The sequence below is a fragment of the Heptranchias perlo genome, chromosome 4, assembly GCF_035084215.1.
Source record: "Heptranchias perlo isolate sHepPer1 chromosome 4, sHepPer1.hap1, whole genome shotgun sequence".
Classification (NCBI taxonomy): domain Eukaryota; kingdom Metazoa; phylum Chordata; class Chondrichthyes; order Hexanchiformes; family Hexanchidae; genus Heptranchias; species Heptranchias perlo.
Window position 1 is genome coordinate 50,755,008 of NC_090328.1, and position 23,699 is coordinate 50,778,706.

Consider the following 23,699-nt stretch of genomic DNA (forward strand, 5'->3'; position numbering starts at 1 on the left):
TTTTACCTCCATCTCACCCCCACTGGCACTAAAACTTAGTCCTGCTTTTGTCACCTCTAGACTTGATTTTACCAACTCTGTTCCTTCCATAAACTGCAACTCATTCAAAACTAAGCTGCCTGTGTCCTGTTCTGCACGAAGTATTACTTGGTAATCACCCCAGTCCTTGTTATCCAACATTGGCTCTTTGTCGCTTAAAAGTTTGAATTAAACTGCTAATCCTCATCTTAAAATCCCTCCGTGGCCTCGCGTCACCCTACCGTTGCGACCTCCTCCAGCCTGATGTTTCCTTCACTCTTCAGTCCTTTAACTCTGGCCTTCTGTGCATCTGCCTCTCCCTCCATTCCACCATTGGTGGCAGAGCCTTTGGCTAACTTAGCCCTACTCACTGGAACTCCCTCCCTAACCTAGGGGTTAAAGGTAGTTACTCAGACTGACAAAAGGTGGGAAGTGGTGTTCCACAAGGATCGGTGCTGGGACCATGGTTGTTCACCATTTACATAGAATGGTTAAGGCACAGAAGGAGGCCATTCGGCCCATCATGCCTGCACCAGCTTTCTGCAAGAGCAATCTAGCTGGTCCCACTCCCCCACTCTTTCCCCATAGCCCTGCAAATTTTTCTCCTTCAGGTACCTATCTAATTCCTTTTTGAAAGCCACAATTGACCCTGCTTCCACCACCCTTTCAGGCAGTGCATTCCAGATCCTAACCACTTGCTGCGTAAAAAAGTTTTTCCTCGTTACCTTTGGTTCTTTTGCCAATCACCTTAAACCTGTGTTCTCTTGTTCGCGACCCTTCCGCCAGTGAGAACAGTTTTTCTTTATTTACTTTGTCTAAACCCTTCATTAATTTGAACACTTCTATCAAATCTCCTCTCAACCTTCTCTGCTGTAAGGAGAACAATCCCAGCTTTTCCAGTCTATCCATGTAACTTAGGTTCCTCATCCCTGGAACCATTCCAGTAAATCTTTTCTGCACCCTCTCTAAGGCCTTCACATCCTTCCTAAAGTACCGTGCCCAGAATCGGACAGAATACACTATTATTTGCAGATGGTGCAAGAGGGAGGGATTCAAATTCCTGGGCCATTGGAACCGGTTCTGGGGGAGGTGGGACCAGTACAAATTGGACGGTCTGCATCTGGGCAGGACTGGAACCAATGTCCTAGGGGGAGTGTTTGCTAGTGCTGTTGGGGAGGGTTTAAACTAATGTGGCAGGGGGATGGGAACCGATGCAGGAAGTCAGTGGGAAGTAAAGTGGTGACAGAAACAAAAGGCAGTAAGGGAGAGTGTACAAAACATGATCGGACAAATGGTCTGAGAAAGCACGGCAAAGACCAAGGGAAGTCTAGATTAAACTGCATTTATTTCAATGCAAGAAGTCTGATGGGCAAGGCAGATGAACTCAGGGCATGGATGGGTACATGGGACTGGGATGTGATAGCTATTACTGAAACATGGCTAAGGGAGGGGCAGGACTGGCAGCTCAATGTTCCAGGGTACAGATGCTATAGGAAAGATAGAGCAGGAGGTAAGAGAGGAGGGGGAGTTGCGTTCTTGATTAGGGAGAACATCACGGCAGTAGTGAGAGGGGATATATCCGAGGGTTCGCCCACTGAGTCTATATGGGTAGAACTGAAAAATAAGAAGGGAGAGGTCACTTTGATAGGATTGTACTACAGACCCCCAAATAGTCAACGGGAAATTGAGGAGCAAATATGTAAGGAGATTACAGACAGCTGCAAGAAAAATAGGGTGGTAATAGTAGGGGACTTTAACTTTCCCAACATTGACTGGGACAGCCATAGCATTAGGGGCTTGGATGGAGAGAAATTTGTTGAGTGTATTCAGGAGGAATTTCTCATTCAGTATGTGGATGGCCCGACTAGAGAGGGGGCAAAACTTGACCTCCTCTTGGGAAATAAGGAAGGGCAGGTGACAGAAGTGTTAGTGAGGGATCACTTTGGGACCAGTCATCATAATTCCATTAGTTTTAAGATAGCTATGGAGAATGATAGGTCTGGCCCAAAAGTTAAAATTCTAAATTGGGGAAAGGCCAATTTTGGTATTAGACAGGAACTTTCAGAAGTTGATTGGGAGAGTCTGTTGGCAGGCAAAGGGACGTCTGGTAAGTGGGAGGCTTTCAAAAGTGTGTTAACCAGGGTTCAGGGTAAGCACATTCCTTATAAAGTGAAGGGCAAGGCTGATAGAAGTAGGGAACCTTGGATGACTCGGGAGATTGAGGCCCTCGTCAAAAAGAAGAAGGAGGCATATGACATGCAGAGGCAGCTGGGATCAAGTGGATCCCTTGAAGAGTATAGAGATTGCCGGAGTAGAGTTAAGAGAGAAATCAGGAAGGCAAAAAGGGGACATGAGATTGCTTTGGCAGATAAGGCAAAGGAGAATCCAAAGAGCTTCTACAAATACATAAAGGGCAAAAGAGTAACTAGGGAGAGAGTAGGGCCTCTTAAGGATCAACAAGGTCATCTATGTGCGGAACCACAAGAGATGGGTGAGATCCTAAATGAATATTTCACATCGGTATTTACGGTTGAGAAAGGCATGGATGTTAGGGAACTTGGGGAAATAAATAGTGATGTCTTGAGGAGTGTACATATTACAGAGAGGGAGGTGCTGGAAGTCTTAACGCGCATCAAGGTAGATAAATCTCCGGGACCTGATGAAATGTATCCCAGGACGTTATGGGAGGTTAGGGAGGAAATTGCGGGTCCCCTAGCAGAGATATTTGAATCATCCACCGCTACAGGTGAGGTGCCTGAAGATTGGAGGGTAGCAAATGTTGTGCCTTTGTTTAAGAAGGGCGGCAGGGAAAAGCCTGGGAACTACAGACCGGTGAGCCTGACATCTGTAGTGGGTAAGTTGTTAGAGGGTATTCTGAGAGACAGGATCTACAGGCATTTGGAGAGGCAGGGACTGATTAGGAACAGTCAGCATGGTTTTGTGAGAGGAAAATCATGTCTCACGAATTTGATTGAGTTTTTTGAAGGGGTAACCAAGAAGATAGATGAGGGCTGTGCAGTAGACGTGGTCTACATGGACTTTAGCAAAGCCTTTGACAAGGTACCGCATGGTAGGTTGTTACGTAAGGTTAAATCTCACGGTATCCAAGGTGAGGTAGCCAATTGGATACAAAATTGGATTGACGACAGAAGACAGAGGGTGGTTGTAGAGGGTTGTTTTTCAAATTGGAGGTCTGTGACCAGCGGTGTGCCTCAGGGATCGGTGCTGGGTCTGCTGTTATTTGTTATTTATATTAATGATTTGGATGAGAATTTAGGAGGCATGGTTCGTAAGTTTGCAGATGACACCAAGATTGGTGGCATTGTGGACAGTGAAGAAGGTTATCTGGGATTGCAACGGGATCTTGATAAATTGGGCCAGTGGGACTTGATGGTTTGACTTATAGGGAGAGGTTGGATCGACTGAGACTTTTTTCCCTGGAGAGTAGGAGGTTTAGGGGTGATCTTATAGAAGTCTATAAAATAATGAGGGGCATAGATAAGGTAGATAGTCAAAATCTTTTCCCAAAGGTAGGGAGTCTATAACGAGGGGGCATAGATTGAAGGTGAGAGGGGAAGAGATACAAAAGGGTCCAGAGGGGCAATTTTTTCACTCAAAGGGTTGTGAGTGTCTGGAACGAGCTGCCAGAGGCAGTAGTAGAGGCGGGTACAATTTTGTCTTTTAAAAAGCATTTGGACAGTTACATGGGTAAGATGGGTATGGAGGGATATGGGCCAATTGCAGGCAATTGGGACTAGCTTAGTGGTATCAACTGGGCGACATGGACATGTTGGGCCGAAGGGGCTGTTTCCATGTTGTAAACTTCTATGATTCTATTGCCCCAGTCTATATTAGGGAAGTTGAAGTCCCCCATTATCACTACTGTATGGTTCTTGCGCCTCTCTGTAATTTCCTTCTCACTAGTTGGTGGCCTATAGAATATACCCAGTAGTGTAATGGCACTGCTATTGTTTCTTAACTCTAACCAAATAGATTCCACATAAACGATTTGGACTCTGGAATCGGAAGTAGAATTTCAAAATTTGTGACCACACCAAATTGGGGAGTATTGTTAATGCCGAGGAGGACTGCGACAAAATACAGGAAGACATTAATAAACTTGCAGAATGGTGTATAATTGGCAAATGAATTTCAATATAGACAAGGGTGAGGTATTACATTTTGGTTGGAAGAATAAGGAGGCCACATACTGCCTGGATAATAAGAGTCTATATGGGTAGAGGAGCAAAGGGATCTGAGAGTACAGATACACAAATCACTAAAAGTAGCGATGGAGGTTAATGAGGTCATAAAAGAAGCAAACCAAGCATTGGGGTTCGTTTCTAGAGAGATAGAATTGAAAAGCAATAAACCTTGTATAACACCTTGGTTAGACCACACTTGGTCTGTGAAGAGTTCTGGTCTCCATATTATAAAAAGGATATGGAGGCACAGGAGAAGGTGCAAAAAAGATTTACTTAGATGATACCAGAACTGAGAGGTTATACCTGTCAGGAAAGATTGAGCAGGCTGGGCGCTCTCCTCTAGAAAAAAGAAGACTGAGGGGTGACCTGATAGAGATCTTTCAGATTATGAAAGGGTTTGATAAGGTAGACGTAGAGAAGATGTTTCCACTTGCGGGGGAGACCAGAACTAGGAGCCATAAATATAAGATAGTCACTAATAAATCCAACAGGGAATTCAGGGGAAACTTCTTTACCCAGAGAGTGGTTGAAATGTGGAACTTGCTACCACAAGGAGTAGTTGAGGCAAATAGTATACTTGCATTTAAGGGGAAGCTGGATAAGCACATGAGGGAGAAAGGAATAGAAGGATATGCTGACAGGGTTAGATGATGGAGGGAGGAAGGTCGTGTGGAGCATAAACACTGGTATGGACCTGTTGGGCCGAATGGCCTGTTGCTGTGCTGTGCATTCTATGTAAATCCTTCTGCCTCTCCACTTCTTTCCCTCTTTAAAAGCTATCTGACAACCAAACTTTTGTTCATCATTTCTAACTCTCCCACCATGACATACTGTTCATTCCTTTCTTTTCATTTTTCTACATTAAAGGCGCCATGTAAGTGTTCATTGTTTTCTTGCTAACTTTGAACATTTGTTGATTCTAGAATGTTCAGTCAACAAGTTTCTGTATTCAGTTTTGCTTTTCTTTTGCACCTTTTCACTTCCTGTCCCCCACCTCATGTACCTTCATGGAAGAATGCAGGATTGATAGCATATTTATGATTAAGTTTTCCTTGTTGACTAAGTGAAAAAATCACTTACTTAACTTTTTTCTGGGTCAAGTGTCTAAAAAGTATCTTCGAAAAATCAGCCTTTGTTTCAGTTCCAGCGGTTAAAGGGCCTCAGATTTCTGTTGCACTGTATAAGGCAATTTTTTCCCTCATGTCCTGTTGGAATTCCAGGAAGTAGATGCTAATTGGATGGTCCTCGTGTGGGAAAATGAATTGTCAAATTAAATAAGGAAACTGGTGCAATGAGCCACAGAGCATCAGTACCCACACCAGTGAATTCTGCATGTTATGACCTGGACATACTACTTCCAAGCTACTGATTTGGAAAGCACAATCTGGAAAGCATAACACACTACAAATACAACATGCTTGACTAATGGACTTAGTTTAATGGGCTTAACATGTAGTTTTGTTGATTGATAGCTTGTCCTCAATGTCCGTTACAGTACCCTCATGAGGATCAATGCTATTGTAGCTTTAATTGTGGTGAAAAATCTAGTACCGTGATACTTGGTAGCAGTGTATACTAGATCTTCTGGTGTCAGTCAATTGCAGGACAGTAGTCTTGAGGATCAGATTATGTTATAAATTGTAAGAACTCTCAAGTTTATGTTGGTCTCACATTGCACAGTTGTCTTAAATTCACGGAGATATCTAGTAATGTGTAGGAAAAATGTACTATTCATGATCAGTTTCATTTTTCAGTCTAGGTGAGTTTCTAGTGGCTGGTAATGCTGTTGACGGTGCCTAATATCACCTTGTATATTGTGATCTAAAATAACACTGTGTTCAGCATAATACTAACTGGTTATTTCACACAGTGAATTACAAAAGGATAAAAATCATAATTCAGTATATTAGTAAATCCTGAATCTGGTATGAATCAATTAGGTTAAGTTCTGTAAAATAACACCGTTGTTCAGAACTTTTTGTGGCTAATAATGATTTTGGAAAAAGTTAGTAAGAGTGCAATAGTTAAATTAGGTATGTCTGTCTCCGTTTGATCGCTGATTGTTAACAGTTCCCTCTTCTCAGATTCTGTCCCCCTCCCCTTCAAACCTGCCATCATCACCCCCTCCTCAAAAAACCCACCCTTGACCCCTCTGTCCTTGCAAACCACCGCCCCATCTCCAACCTCTCTTTCCTCTCCAAAGTCCTTGAACGTGTTGTCACCCCCCCAAATCCGTGCCCATCTTTCTTGCAACTCCATGTTTGAATCCCTCCAATCAGGTTTCCGTCCCTGCCAAATACTGAAACGGCCCTTATCAAAGTCACAAATGACATCCTATGTGACAGTGACAATGGTAATCTATCCCTCCTCATCCTCCTTGACCTGTCTGCAGTCTTTGACACGGTTGACCACACCATCCTCCTCCAATGCCTCTTCTCCGTCGTCCAGCTGGGTGGGACTGCGCTTGTCTGGTTCCATTCTTATCTAACCAGTCATTGCCAGAGAATCACCTGCAGTGGCTTCTCTTCCCGCTCCTGCACCATTACCTCTGGAGTCCTCCAAGGATTTATCCTTGGCCCTATCCTATTTCTCATCTATGTGCTGCCCCTCGGCAACATCATCCGTAAATTCAACGTTAGGGTCCACGTGTACGCTGACAGCTCTACCTCCCCTGACCCCTCCACTCTCTCTGATTTGTCACACTGCTTGTCCGACATCCAGTAGTGGATGTGTATAAATTTCCGCCAACTTAATATAGCGAAGACCAAAGCCATTGTCTTTGGTCCCCGCCACAAACTCCATTCCCTAGCTACCGACTCCATCCCTCTCCCTGGTCACTGCCTGAGGCTGAACCAGACTGTTCACAACCGTGGCGTCCTATTTCACCCTGAGATGAGCTTCCGGCCACCTATCTGCTCCATCACCAGGACTGCCTACTTCCACCTCCGTAACATAGCCCGTCTCCGCCCCGGCCTCAGCTCATCTGCTGAAACCCTCATTCATGCCTTTGTTACCTCCAGGCTTGATGATTCCAATGCTCTCCTGGCCAGCCTCCCATCTTCCACCGTCCATAAATTTGAACTCATCCGAAACTCTGCTGCCCGTATCCTAACACGAACCAAGTTCCGTTCACCCATCACACCTGTGCTCGCTGACCTACATTGGCTCCCGGGCTGGGAGCGCCTCGATTTTAGATCCCTCCATGGCCTCACCCCTCCCTATCTTTGTAATCTCCTCCAACCCTACAACCCACAGAGGATCTCTGTGCTCCTCCAATTTTTGCCTCTTACGCGTTCCCGATTTTAATCGCTCCACCATTGCCAGCGTGCCTTCAGGTGCCTCGGTCCTCAGCTCTGGAATTTCCTCCCTAAACCTCTCCGCCTCTTTACTTCTCTCTCCTCCTTTAAGACTCTCCTTAAAACCTTCATCTTTGACCAGCCCTGACCTAATATTTCCTAATGTGGCTTGCTGTCATATTTAGTTTGAAAATCGCTCCTGTGAAGCACCTTGGGACATTTTACTATGTTAAAGGCGCTATATAAATGCAATTTGTTGTTTTTTTTCCCATCGAATGATGAGAGGCTGTCAGTGAAACGGAGTCCTAAATAATCAATATTTTAAATATCAATTGTCGATGGAATGTAATTGGGGTCTGTGAGCTAAATTTTTTATAATGTTTCATAGCTTGAATTGCTGGGTAATTTTGCTAATTTTTTTTTTCTGCAGACAACCTTTGATTGCTGGTATATATCTCCTCATGTCTGAAGATACTGTGATACCACCAGGAGAAAAAGGTGAGCTTCGACTTATTTATTTTTATACATTTATATGTATTTATCAAGTTGATATGAAATGTCAAGTTGTTTCATGGTTTTTTTTCCAGCTGACCTGTGAGTTAAATTACCAAATGACAAAAAGAAACAAAAGTTACATTTTAAAAAAGGAGTTTTAGAAAGTATGGTGGATAATTGCTTTATAATATAGAGAAGCTGTGGCATTTTTGTTTTACCAGCCAATAAAAATAATCTAAAGCGGATAAAAATAATCTGATGGAATTTAAGATCTGATCTTATCATTTCTGGCCAAATCTATAGTCTGCCATAACACTTTCTCAACAACGCCCGCCCCCCAAACCAAGAATAATCAAAAACAAAAGTTAAGAAAACATTATACTTGCAAATATTATGAAAAGTTACACATAGCATGTCACTAGGTAGCCAACACTGAGATGATATTGATGTGTTGCTCAAACTTTCCCCTCACGGTTTTATGGTATCAATCCCTAGACTGTCTCATCTTGTATGTATTACCTCAGTTGATCTGTCATTGAAAATACATGAACATTAACACTGCACAGCTAAATGAAAATCACTGTATTGATGTGGTCACACAGTGATGTAAACTGATGCCTGGGACTCTGTACCTGACAAATTCCTAGTGAATGAGTAGGCGTGATCTGGATTTGGATATAGGGGGCACAATATCAAAATTTAAGTATAACACAAAAATAGGGAGTGTCGTTATCTGATGAGGACTACAAGCAACTTCAGGAGGACATGGGCAGGTTAGTAGACTGGGCAGATATATGTCAGATGAAAGTTCATGCGGAGAAATGTAAATGATAACATTTGGGCGGAAGAATAAAAAAGATATATACACTAAATGATAAAACTTTAAAAGGAGTAGAACAGCAGAGGTACTTAGTGGGACACAGATCTTGCAAAGTTGGAGGACAAGTTAATAAAACGGTAAAAAGAGAATGCGATCCTAGGTTTTATAAATTGAGGCATGAAGTAGAGATATTGCTTAACCTATACTAATTATTGTTTAGGCCATAATCAGAATATTCTGAACATCCCAAAGCACTTCACAACCAATTAGTTAGTTTTGAAGTGTAGCCACTTCTGTTCAGTAAGCAAACATGGCAGCAGGATCCCACAAACAATCAGAGATGAATAACTAATTAATCTCTCTTTGGTGATGGTAGAGGGAAGAATGTTGCCTAGGAAACCAAAAGAACTCCCTGCTCTTTGAATAGTGTTGTGGGATCTTTCCTGTCAATTTGCAAGCATCTTATCCAACAACTCATCACCTCAGTACTGCACTGAAGTGTCAGCCAAGATCAAATGCTCATGGTTAGAATGGGGCTTGAACTCACAACTTTCTGATGTTGAATTTATACAAGAGAATGGTTAGGCCACCGTTGGAGTATCAATTCTGGACTTGCCATTATAGGAAGGATGTTGGGGCTGTAGAAAGGATTCAATAAAGATTCACTAGAATTATATCAGCAATGCAATATTATGAAGAAAGGATTTAAAAATTGGGGCTTTTCTTACTGGAATAGAGAACATTAAGGTTGGTGGGGGGGGAACTGAAGAGATTTTCAAAAAGTGCCTCACGTGGGATGCATACTTTGATGTGCAGTGATTGTTATGTAGATAAACATGGTAAGATCCCAGACACAGTAATGACCTGAATGAACAGGTTCTTTTTTGAGTGGTGTTGGACATGATGCCAGAAGAGCTCCTTGCTGTTTTTCGAATGTTGCAGTAGGATGTTTAATGCCCAAACAATGGTACGTGCAGCAATGCAGCACCAGGTGTGCTCAAGTCCTGCTGTCGGGCTTGAACCCATAAACTTATGACTTAAAAGCAAGAATACTACGAATTGAGCCAAGCTGCTCATTGCTAACATTGGTTAGATTTAGTTCCATCACCTAATAACCTCTCTTACCTCCATGTTTCATCGAGGTTTCAAAACAAGGTTATTTGTGCCATTTTGATCTTGTCAAAAGAAGGTCCCTTTGATCTTAATGTAAATGAAGTTATACTTTACAAAGTAGTTTCAATGTTATAATTTACTGCCCATAAAATATAATTAGAATAGATTTACACAACAAGATTTGAATCCATAAAATATTTTTAAAAATCAGACAGATATATTGTCAGCAAATGTCTAAACTAACAATTAAAAAACCAACATTCTCGTCCTTGATTTGAGACTCTAGATCCTTTGATTAATACCTTTTTGGGTACAATTTTTACTGGTAGTATATTAATCCTGTGCTGGTACAGCAATAGAATGCATTAGTATAAATTGTATAAGCATTCCTAAAATGTTAATATTTAAACATTTTTTATCTTTAGCAATTGTTATTTTGAGATAATTTATATAATATTTTTCCCTGCTTTTACGCTATTTGCAGCATTTGGAATAGGATGTATAGGGTTAATTCGAGGATTGTTTGAGCATGAAGTGTACATAATTTAAACACTTTCAATTTTATTTAAATAGTGTGGGGAAATTTCTCTCCAGTCCCATGGTCTATGTACTGTTATGCCAAACTATAGACCCACTGTGGCCAAATTGGCATAAAGCCTGCTTTCAAGCCTCTGACAAAGCCACTATGTTGAAGGCTCCTGATAGCAATATGGCTGAGATCAGGAACTTGTGTCCCACTACTGTGTGGCATATAATTGCCGTTCCAATATACCGTATTACACAAAAGCTTTCTAGTTTTCTGAATACAAAACAAATCTAAAGCTGAACCACTACATTGACAACACGGACACTGGCAGTGCACTTGGTTTATCCACAAGGCCAATGATTTGCAGACAATACAAAAATGGACATGATCATAAAATGTGATCCCTAAAAATAACTTTTATGACTCTATATTGGTAATGAAAGATAGTGTTCAATAACTGCAAAAAACAGTATAAATACTTGAAAGCATTACGTGGTAGGTAAAAATCTGAGAAAATTCAGTAAACTGATGCACTAAAAATGAAATTTTACTTATTCGTTGCTTAGTCCATATCCTGGAATTGCTTATCTTATTCTATCCCGGGAGCACTATCACCACAAGGACTACAACAGTTCAAGGAAAAGGTCCACCACCTTCTCGGGGCAATTAGTGATGGGCAATAAATGCAACTTGCCAGCACCACCCACAGCCCGAGAAGAAATAAAGAAGAAATTCAGGCACCATGAACCAGGGACCCTAATTATAAATGGATGGAATTGTGATCCTAAAACATGTAATACCCCAGAATTCCATGGAATAAAAATAGAATTTGGTTTAATCACTATAAAACAGTGGCTCTGCTTATAAATTGAAGAGTTTTATAATTAGTTTTACATTGTTTGCTTTGATCCACATAAATTATACAAAAGAACTGTTTAAAATGTATCATTTTTAAGGTTTAACTATAGCAAATTATAAAACCATAGTAAAACCAAACCTTTGATATCCATAAGCAGATAACAACTTGTTTGAAAATTTAATTTTTAAGACAGCTAGCATGTTTAATAATCCTTGGATATTTTACTGGCATGAATCAAATTAGAGCAGAAAAAACCTCCGGCAGATTTACTTTCCATTGCAGGACTACTGTCTTTTTTGAATTTAGTAGACTTTCATATTTTAACATGCAAAATGAATGTAGTTTTATGAAGACTTTAAGATATTTTTAAAATGAAGAACATAATTAAATATTATGTCACAGTAGCAAGAGTCTGATCCCAATAGTTGAATTTTTCCAGAAACAGTGATTGTCTGAAGAGGTTAGATTTTACTTGCCATTCTAAAATCAATCAAGAATATACAATCTGTCGGTAAGTCGAGTATGAATTCCGGTATTAGGTGCGAAACAAGGGTTAAAATAAAAAGGTCCATGATGAGCTTCAACGGTGTGCTGTGATGTGTTATTAAGTGACTTGGAACTGATCAGTTGTGAAAGTACTATATTATTTAATATTGCGAGCTATATACTACTTGTACACCCTTCGAATTGAGAAGCGATTTGGATTGGAAAAGAAAACTGGAATGGTGATCCATTCATTTTTGTTCGTCATCAATTTGCTCTGTTGACTGCCTCCTTTCCTGGAGCATGTTTTGCTGCTACATTGCCCAAGTGACCATTATTCATGTGTGAGTTTTGACAATGAGTGCCAACAGGTTTTTCAACTGTGGAGGGCATCACAGCTCAGCCCAATCTTGTCTTCATCAGATTTCCACACACCTGCAGGAACTATGGTTGATTCTCCCCTTCAATAACTCAGTAGATTTGAGGCCAATATTAGAACAGACTAGGGAACAAACCTGGGACCTTGTTGGTCTGTATAGTTCAGCTATTCACTGTGCATTCCCACTGACCCAGCAGGGAACCTTGTTCTGTGTGGGTAGACATGGAGGAGATGTTTCCACTTGTGGGGGAGACCAAAGGTAGGAGCCATAAATATAAGATAGTCACCAATAAATCCAATAGGGAATTCAGGAGAAACTTCTTTACCCAAAGAGTAGTAAGAATGTGGAACTCGCTGCCACATGGAGTAGTTGAGTCTAATAGCATAGATGCATTTAAGGGGAAACTGGATAAATACATGAGGGAAAAAGGAATAGAAGGATATGCTGATAGAATTAGATGAAGGAGGGTGGGAGCTAGATCGTGTGGAGCATAAACGCCAGCACAGATCAGTTGGACTGAATGCCCTGTTTCTGTGCTATAAATTCAATGTAATGTATTGCTTGTAACTTTTTTTCTTGCAGTCGTAAATGCAGATATTGCCTGTCTATACAAACAGACTGCTATACACCCATTTGCCTTTAGAACACATACTCATCAATTAGGTAAGAACAATTTTTGTCTTATTTGATTTCCTTTCCTGAAATGCATGAGAAAGCTTCTCTAAGAATGCGGAAATTTTCAAGCCTATCAAAATTTTGGCATTATAAATCATTTATAAACTGACTTTATAAGTCTTCCTTCATGCTATTTTTGTTGTATAGTCATAGGAGCATATGGAATGAGAAAAGGTAAGTCAATCCATCAAACCCGCTCTCTCCACAGACCTTACATGATTTTATATACTATGGATTTCACCAATTAAAGCAATTATCTCGGGGAAGCAACAAAAAAATTGATAAAATTTCAAAGATAAAGCTCCAAAGCTCTGAAGCTATTAATCCAATTTTATAAACCCACATGATCCAGCTCATCCTTGCATTCCACAGATGACTCATTCCTAGTGCTGACAGCACATGAATTGTGTTTCTGCAGAGAATTTGATCATCTGTGTTTAGCATTATTTTAAATCTTTTTTAAACAAATACTCGTCCAGCATTGTACTCCCCCACCAGCTCATTTTAACCACTCCTGTCTTGGAAGGAGTGGTTCCATGGGTGTTTGAAATACTCATTTGTGAACTTTATCGGTGAATTTCAGTGGGCTATTTCAGTGGAGTGAATCACAACCAAGCCTGACCCTGTTCTCACCAGCCTCATCTGAAGTTTATACATGGCACTTATATATTCTAGCTGGATTGGCTACTGCACTAATCAAGTGATTACAAAAATCCTTTAAAAAGATACCAAATAGTCTTTAAGATGTGAATTATAACATCTTATATATGTCACAGCTGTCAATTCACTTTTACAGTCATCTGACCGTATACCTTAATATCATAAGCAAATTAACTAATATTGCTAGAAATGTCTTCCTCATATTGTTTATGAATAGTGTAGACAGCAGGTGACCCAGAACAGATACAACTTGTCTCTATTTTCACTAATCATTGCTCCCATTTTTAAATCCACCTAGCTAATTTACTTTTAATCTTTTAAGGGGACTCACATGTGGCTGTTTATCCAAAGCCTTCTGAAAATCCAAGTAAATTACATCAACTGGATATTTTTGGCCAATAATATGGTCACCTGTTCAACAAATTCCAAAACATATGTGACGTTTAATCGATTACTTCTGAAACCTTCCTAAATGCACCTTAAGGTTTATGTACTCTTTATATCCATTCCTTTGTTGTCTTAACCCTGGCAAATCTTACAGTAAGTTAGAGGATATACTATTTTATAGGGACAAGAACATTATAACATGTTAAACACAAATGTATTATTCTGCTGCTAAAGTGTAGGTGTGTGTACCTTTGAGGCTAGAAATTCTACTCGATAAGAAAACGCTGGGTCTGTTTGCTGGGAACCCACGGGATCGGTCCCCAGTACAGGTAAGTGAAAAGAGGGGGAGGGGTGGAAGCCCGGGGTAAGGGAGGCTCAAGGTTTCCTCCAGTCCCACAAGGAAACCTAAAATAAAAATGAAAAGACTTGCTTCTTCTGGCCCATGAGCCACCTCCCGAAAGGGGAAGCCTTTCACTGCTCCACCGCTCAGGCCTTGGACTGAAATAGCAGATCGGGTTCTGATGACATCATTGAGCACAGATCTGCATATATAAACAGGACCCGCCAGTGGGATCTGAGGGGGATAAGTTGTCGTCTTTCCCTCCCCACCCCCCATTTTAACTGACCCTCCCCACCCGGTTTCCGCCAGCCAGATGGAGTTACAATCAGGGCTAATCTCTCTGGTGTTTTCTGTTGATGGAGAGTTTATCTGTGTTGAAAATGACTGCATTTGCTTCTTTATACCTTTGTCAAGTGTGACAGCAAATTACATTAGACAGTGCGTGACATATCACAGTGCAATGGATGGGGAAGTGTGTGCAAAAATAAAATTTTATTTTGATTTTATGTAATTAAATAGCAAAATTTACAGCACTTTGGAAAGCAGAGAAATAGAATTGGTTGGAACTGGAGTTTCTCTGCAGTACAGGCTGAGGAGCTGGGATATGCAAAACTGAGGTACGAGTACCACCTCTGACAGATGGGTGTAATTACAGTGTTGCACGTTTATGTAGGCAGTTTCCATTATAAATCTGGATAGAGGAATTTGTAGAGGGAAAAGTTGACATCAGGAAGTAAGGTTTTTTAGGCAGGAAATGCACTCTGATATAAATGCCTTGAAAATCTGTGACAAAACTGCCAAGATGTGCATGCCAGGAACCTCTGTTGTTGACCCTGACAGATTTCCAGGATCGGGGGAAGGTTCCCTCATTAGACTGGTGGGTATCTGCCCCATTAAAGGTGTGTCTAGGTTGCTCGCCCACCAAAAAGGTCAAAGTCTGGGTGAAGAGTGCTAATCTGGAGTTGGGGGGTGCGGAAATGAAAGTCTCCCCTCCTCAACGAAACAACTTACAAATGTCCCAGTTCTTTTAAATATTTTATTTTAAAAATTGTTCGTCCTCTTCAGGGCTCCAGGCCAGGATTCTATCCTGGACCCACAGGCAGGCCCCACAGCCACTGGTTGTTGGCGTGGTATAGCTGATCTGATCTAGGGTATCTCTGCTGGAGATACACTGGGTCCCTCAGAGTTGGGAGAGTGGAAACTCGCAGCATGGGGAGTCACGGTCCCTCCTAGGCCAATGGCCATTTTTGGGGTGGGCAGAGGTTCTGCCCCCAATAGGTCATCTGGAACCTCCGACGTAAGGCCCAAACCCAGTGTATCCGAGTCCAGGCCTATCTTCCAGCAGTTTCCTGCTAAATTTACGGTGGCTGTATACTGGAAGGGCTGTGAATTTTTGGGACCAACATATTTTAGGTTATAGATGGTCTCTGAGAGCCAAGATTTTTGCACAGTGAATCTCATAACCTAGCATAAAGTATAACCCCAACATTTCTGAAACCTTTGTCCAATACCCTGTAGGGTTTGTCACTACACAATCCGAACGGCCCCTGCCAGTGTCCAAGGATTGTTGAACGCTAGACGGTAAATTTTGGAAAAGAAATACACGAACAAATCCCTTTCAGACTAAACCCAATTTATTTAAATGATTGGTACAAGTTCATATAACCTTTTCATAGAATCATAGAAATTTACGGCACAGAAAGAGGCCATTCAACCCATCGTGTCTGTGCTGGCTAATAAAGACCTATCCAACCTAATCCCACTTTCCAGCTCTTGGTCCGTAGCCTTGTAGCTGCGGCACTTCAAGTGCATACCCAAGTACTTTTTAAATGAGTTGAGGGTTTCTGCCTCTACCGCCCTTTCAGGAAATGAGTTCCAGTCCCACCCACCCTCTGAAAGGAGATCTTATTGAAACATACAAGATTCTGAGGGGACTCGATAGGGTAGATGCTGAGAGGATGTTACCCCTCATGGGGGAATCTAAAACTAGGGGGCATAGTCTCAGAATACGGGGTCGCCCATTTAAGATGGAAATGAGGAGGAATTTCTTCTCCCAGAGGGTTGTGAATCCTTTGAATTCTTTACTCCAAAAAGCTGTGGAGGCTGAGTCATTGAATACATTCAAGGCTGAGTTGGACAAATTTTTGATCAGCAAGGGAGTCAAAGGATATGGGGAAAGGGCGGGAAAGTGGAGTTGAGGTAAAAATTAGATCAGCCATTATCTCATTAAATAGCGAAGCTGTCTCGAGGGGCCAAATGGCCGACTCCTGCTCCTATCCATTATGGTCTCTTATGGTCTTATGGATGAAAATATTTCTCCTCTCAACTCCCCTCTAATCATTCTACCAATTACTAAGTCTATGTCCCCTGGTAATTGACCTCTCTGCTAAGGGAAATAGGTCCTTCCTATGTCGACTCCTCATAATTTTGTACATCTCAATTAAATGTCCCCTCAGCTTTCCCTGTTCCAAAGAAAACAGCCCCGATCTATCCAATCTTCCCTCATAGCTAAAATCCTCCCGTTCTGGCAACATCCTTGTAAATCTCCTCTGTACCCTCTCGAGTGCAATCACATGTTTCCTGTAATGTGACCAGATCTGTACGCAGTACTCTAGCTGTGGCCTAACTAGTGTTTTATACAGTCCGAGCATAACCACCCTGCTCTTACATTTTGTGCCTCGGCTAATAAAGGAAGGTATCCCGTATGCCTCCTGAACCACCTTATCTACCCTCCCTGCTACTTTCATGGATCTGTGGACATGCACTCCATGGTCCCTCTGTTCCTCGACACTTCTCAGTATCCGACCACTGACTGTGTATTCCCTTGCCTTGTTTGCCCTCCCAAAATGCATTACCTCACGCTACTCCGGATTGAATTCCATTTGCCACTTTTTTGCCCACCTGACCAGTCCATTGATATCTTCTATAGTTTTCCTCTTCACTATCAAACATGCGGTCATTTTTTGTATCATCTGCACACTTCTTAATCTTGCCCCCTACATTTAAGTCTAAGTCATTGATATATACCAATGCCAGGTGGTCTGTGACGCTGTTTCAGCATATGACTGTAGAATTGTGGGAGGCATCTCCCATGTCCAATTTGGTTAGGCTTCAACTACCAGTACACCTAAATGATTGACAGTTAAGATGCCGTGATCTCATATGATGTGGAGATGCCGGTGATGGACTGGGGTTAACAATTGTAAACAATTTTACAACACCAAGTTATAGTCCAACGATTTTATTTTTAATCCCACAAGCTTTCGGGGGCTTTCCCCTTCCTCAGGCGGTGTGGAAATGACAATTTCGAATCCTTCACATTTTAAGATCACATAACAAAGCCTGGTGATTACTGCCCGTTGCCAAGGCAATCACAGTGAGCAGACAGAAAGGTGTCATCTAAAAGGCCACTGAATATACAACCCCCCAAAAAAAAAGAGAGAGACACAGAACGAAGACAGTCAATGACCCGTTATATTAAAAACAGATAACATTTGTTCGCTGGTGGGGTTACGTGTAGTGTGACATGAACCCAAGATCCCGGTTGAGGCCGTCCTCATGGGTGCGGAACTTGGCTGTTAATTTCTGCTCGACGATTTTGCGTTGTCGTGTGTCTCGAAGGCCGCCTTGGAGTATGTTTACCCGAAGGTCGGTGGCTGAATGTCCATGACTGCTGAAGTGTTCCCCGACAGGGAGAGAACCCTCCTGTTTGGCGATTGTTGCGCGGTGTCCGTTCATCCGTTGTCGCAGCGTCTGCATGGTCTCGCCAATGTACCATGCTCTGGGGCATCCTTTCCTGCAACGTATGAGGTAGACAACGTTGGCCGAGTCACAGGAGTATGAACCGTGCACCTGGTGGGTGGTGTCCTCTCGTGTGATGGTGGTATCTGTGTCGATGATCTGGCATGTCTTGCAGAGGTTACCGTGGCAGGGTTGTGTGGTGTCGTGGACGCTGTTCTCCTGAAGGCTGGGTAATTTGCTGCGAACGATGGTTTGTTTGAGGTTGGGTGGCTGTTTAAAGGCGAGTAGTGGAGGTGTGGGGATGGCCATAGCGAGGTGTTCGTCATCATTGATGACATGTTGAAGGCTGCGGAGAACATGGCGTAGTTTCTCCGCTCCGGGGAAGTACTGGACGACGAAGGGTACTCTGTTGGTTGCGTCCCGTGTTAGTCTTCTGAGGAGGTCTACGCGATTTTTCGCTGTGGCCCGTCGGAACTGTCGATCGATGAGTCGAGCATCATATCCCGTTCTTACTAGGGCATCTTTCAGCGTCTGTAGGTGTCCATCGCGTTCCTCCTCGTCTGAGCAGACCCTGTGTATTCGCAGGGCCTGTCCATAGGGGATGGCCTCTTTGACGTGGTTAGGGTGGAAGCTGGAAAAGTGGAGCATTGTGAGATTGTCCGTGGGCTTGCGGTAGAGTGAGGTGCTGAGGTGCCCGTCTTTGATGGAGATTCGTGTGTCCAAGAAAGAAACTGATTCTGAGGAGTAGTCCATGGTGAGCTTGATGGTGGGATGGAACTTGTTGATGTTATCGTGTAGTCTCTTTAGTGATTCCTCACCGTGGGTCCATAGAAAGAAAATGTCGTCGATGTATCTGGTGTTTTGTGTTGGTTGGAGGTCCTGTGCAGTGAAGAAGTCCTGCTCGAACTTGTGCATGAAAATGTTGGCGTATTGGGGTGCGAATTTGGTCCCCATGGCTGTTCCGTGTGTTTGGGTAAAGAACTGGTTGTCGAAGGTGAAGACATTGTGATCCAGGATGAAGCGGATGAGTTGTCGGATGGCTTCCGGAGATTGGCTGTTGTTGGTGTTGAGTATTGATGCTGTCGCAGTGATGCCGTCATCGTGGGGGATACTGGTGTATAGTGCCGAGACGTCCATCGTGGTGAGACGTCCATCGTCCACGGCTCACAGTGGAAAGGATATCCAAGAAGATCGCGCATTTAGACACAGACATCAAGTTTTTACAGAGCTGCAAGAAAGCAGACAAGATCCCGAAAGAACTACAGATCACAAACCCACTCAAGTCCACATACAACTCGGATTATGCTGAGAGACTCTGCCGCCGTACCTCTCGCACACTCCGCAACCATCTCATACACCAACTCTACAGCAGACGCCACAACCTCGAAACTAAGATAGAGTCCATACTCTCAACCTGTACTCAGGACACAGCAGACCAGCTACGAGATACCGCCAGAGAGACGAGGCAACGGAACTACGCTGCCGACATGAAAACCAAGAGCAGGAAGCTTGAGAAACTCGGCATCACCACCAGCATCGACCAAGGTTCCCCTGGTACCACGGTTGCAACCACAGGGAAGTCTATCGTCAATTTGTCCGACCACACCCATCAACCAGACGAAATCGAAGTTCTCAGCCGAGGGCTCAATTTCTGCCCCACTACCAAAGTGGACCCCACTAGTCTCGCGGCAGACACAGAGGAATTCATCAGGAGAATGAGGCTCCGGGAATTCTACCACAAACCACAAAATTTCAGCAGCGAACCCAATGAGACAATCAACGATCCGGAACAGCAGACAGAGGGATCCGCGATACAGCAACCGAAGAGGAAAGAGTCTCCCTGGACTCCTCCGGAGGGTCGCTGCCCTCAGCTTGACATGTATGCTCAAGCTGTCAGGAAATGCGTCTATGCCAGATTCATCAGCCGCACTCGGAAGACAGTCCAGAATGTCACCCGAGCACAACGCAACGCCATCAAAGCTCTCAAGACCAACCGCAACATCGTCATCAAACCAGCGGACAAAGGAGGAGCCATCGTCATACAGAACAGAACGGACTATTGCAAAGAAGCATACCGACAACTGGACAACCAGGAACACTACAGACGGTTACCCGCAGACCCGACCAAAGAACACACCCATCACCTCAACAAACTGATCAAGACCTTCGATCCAGACCTTCAAAACATCCTACGCACTCTCATCCCACGTACTCCCCGCGTGGGAGACTTCTACTGCCTCCCAAAGATACACAAAGCCAACACACCCGGACGTCCTATCGTATCAGGCAATGGAACCCTGTGTGAGAACCTCTCTGGATACATCGAGGGCATCCTGAAACCCATCGTACAGGGAACCCCCAGCTTCTGTCGCGACACTACAGACTTTCTACAAAAACTCAGTACCCACGGACCTGTTGAACCAGGAACACTTCTCACCACGATGGACGTCTCGGCACTATACACCAGTATCCCCCACGATGACGGCATCGCTGCGACAGCATCAATACTCAACACCAACATCAGCCAATCTCCAGACGCCATCCTACAACTCATCCGCTTCATCCTGGATCACAATGTCTTCACCTTCAATAACCAGTTCTTTACCCAAACACACGGAACAGCCATGGGGACCAAATTCGCACCCCAATACGCCAACATTTTCATGCACAAGTTCGAGCAGGACTTCTTCACTGCACAGGACCTCCAACCAACACAAAACACCAGATACATCGACGACATTTTCTTTCTATGGACCCACGGTGAGGAATCACTAAAGAGACTACACGATAACATCAACAAGTTCCATCCCACCATCAAGCTCACCATGGACTACTCCTCAGAATCAGTTTCTTTCTTGGACACACGAATCTCCATCAAAGACGGGCACCTCAGCACCTCACTCTACCGCAAGCCCACGGACAATCTCACAATGCTCCAATTTTCCAGCTTCCACCCTAACCACGTCAAAGAGGCCATCCCCTATGGACAGGCCCTGCGAATACACAGGGTCTGCTCAGACGAGGAGGAACGCGATGGACACCTACAGACGCTGAAAGATGCCCTAGTAAGAACGGGATATGATGCTCGACTCATCGATCGACAGTTCCGACGGGCCACAGCGAAAAATCGCGTAGACCTCCTCAGAAGACTAACACGGGACGCAACCAACAGAGTACCCTTCATCGTCCAGTACTTCCCCGGAGCGGAGAAACTACGCCATGTTCTCCGCAGCCTTCAACATGTCATCAATGATGACGAACACCTCGCTATGGCCATCCCCACACCTCCACTACTCGCCTTTAAACAGCCACCCAACCTCAAACAAACCATCGTTCGCAGCAAATTACCCAGCCTTCAGGAGAACAGCGTCCACGACACCACACAACCCTGCCACGGTAACCTCTGCAAGACATGCCAGATCATCGACACAGATACCACCATCACACGAGAGGACACCACCCACCAGGTGCACGGTTCATACTCCTGTGACTCGGCCAACGTTGTCTACCTCATACGTTGCAGGAAAGGATGCCCCAGAGCATGGTACATTGGCGAGACCATGCAGACGCTGCGACAACGGATGAACGGACACCGCGCAACAATCGCCAAACAGGAGGGTTCTCTCCCTGTCGGGGAACACTTCAGCAGTCATGGACATTCAGCCACCGACCTTCGGGTATACATACTCCAAGGCGGCCTTTGAGACACACGACAACGCAAAATCGTCGAGCAGAAATTAACAGCCAAGTTCCGCACCCATGAGGACGGCCTCAACCGGGATCTTGGGTTCATGTCACACTACACGTAACCCCACCAGCGAACAAATGTTATCTGTTTTTAATATAACGGGTCATTGACTGTCTTCGTTCTGTGTCTCTCTTTTTTTGGGGGGTTGTATATTCAGTGGCCTTTTAGATGACACCTTTCTGTCTGCTCACTGTGATTGCCTTGGCAACGGGCAGTAATCACCAGGCTTTGTTATGTGATCTTAAAATGCGAAGGATTCGAAATTGTCATTTCCACACCGCCTGAGGAAGGGGAAAGCCCCCGAAAGTTTGTGGGATTAAAAATAAAATCGCTGGACTATAACTTGGTGTTGTAAAATTGTTTACAAGTGATCTCATATGGCAGACAATTGGTCTTCAATTGGTGCTTCACACTTCTATTGTCTAATCATTCTGTATGTTGGAGATTTGACTACCTTCATTGTCTCTTGATGGCCTGGAGTGATCTTGTGGTCTGTGGCCCCTTTATCTCATCAGTGGTTTTTGCATGTCAAAAACCGGTTAGAGGACTTCTGGTAATTTCTGTTTGCAGTTTTTAAATTGATTGTCCAAATGTTGAAATGTAAAATTGAAAAGCTATCTACCAGTTTCTGCCCTTCCATTGTTCCGGCTAGTCTCTGGTATTAACCCATCCCAGAAGAAAATGGGATCCCTTCCACACACTATGTGGATTAGGGCCGAGCTGTCTGCCTTCATTTTTTTCCTGGCTAAAAGTTTGTTCTGCAGGTTTAAGGGACAAAGTTAACCATTTCCCTGAATGTCCAACGTTCTGAATTCACAATATCAAAAGCGCTTTTAATCCCTGTCTTACAGTGTCTTTGTGTACAGACACACAAGAATTTCTAACATCATGGTGCAAAAAGGCTCTCAAATCTCACAACTCTTTTACGAAGAACATTTAATCATAGCTGGTGTACTTTTATTTAATGTAAGTGTAGAATCCTAATGTTTGAACAAGACAAATTTGCCGAAGGATCGGACAAAATAGTGGTATTATTTACAACAACAACTTGATTTATATTGCGCCTTTAACGTAGTAAAACGTCCCAAAACGCTCCAAAGAAACTAAGATTCAAGTTCCCTTTTTTGTTGTTTTCTTTCCCTTAAATAAAAAGGCTGTGCTACAATAGTCACCGACTGTAAAATGCTTGTACCGTCACAAAACTTTTCTGTAGCTATTTTAATAATTTATTTTATGAATATACAGTGCATAGATTGCAAACTGCAACAGATTTGCTGATCGGTTAGTTGAATACTAAACGGTACCTGTCTGTGACCGCCCTAGCAGTAACACAAATGCTTGACGCACTTAATAGGTAAGGCATGGCAGGGCTCAAAGATTCATTTTTCAAATTGTGGCTACTGGACCAAAACTTCAGTAGTTCCAATGAATTTTAGCTGTTCTATAGTAGGAGACAAACTAAATTGTTGACTAACAATAAAGGTTTAAAAAATTAGACTGTGCAGTGTGTTATAGATATTTGCCACAAAAACATTTTATTTTAAGAGAGCATTAATTCCTAGCACTAGCCCGAGTAATTTTGCTTTGATGCAAACAAATTTTAGGATACAATTCAAATTTAAAAATGTTGTTGCAGTGCAATATGGGATGTAACATGGAGGCGAGCAGCTTGTGACAAGTCGGTGAGTTTTTTTTTCATTCGTTCATGGGATGTGGGCGTCGCTGGCGAGGCCGGCATTTATTGCCCATCCCTAATTGCCCTTGAGAAGGTGGTGGTGAGCTGCCGCCTTGAACAGCTGCAGTCCGTGTGGTGAAGGTTCTCCCACAGTGCTGTTTGGAAGGGAGTTCCAGGATTTTGACCCAGCGACGATGAAGGAACGGCGATATAGTTCCAAGTCGGGATGATGTGTGACTTGGAGGGGAACGTGCGGGTGGTGTTGTTCCCATGTACCT

At 43.3% G+C, this 23,699-nt stretch overlaps 1 protein-coding gene across 4 annotated transcripts in view; it reads left to right on the forward strand.

The window, feature by feature from the left end:
* Nucleotides 1-23,699, forward strand: part of pam (peptidylglycine alpha-amidating monooxygenase) — a 276,130-nt gene that overhangs the window by 167,233 nt on the left and 85,198 nt on the right. For all 4 annotated transcript variants that reach the window (XM_067982909.1, XM_067982913.1, XM_067982911.1 and 1 more), the window contains exons 9-10: nt 7,950-8,017; nt 12,778-12,858. In XM_067982909.1, coding sequence (XP_067839010.1) covers nt 7,950-8,017; nt 12,778-12,858 — 149 coding nt within the window. The remainder of the gene's footprint in view (nt 1-7,949; nt 8,018-12,777; nt 12,859-23,699) is intronic.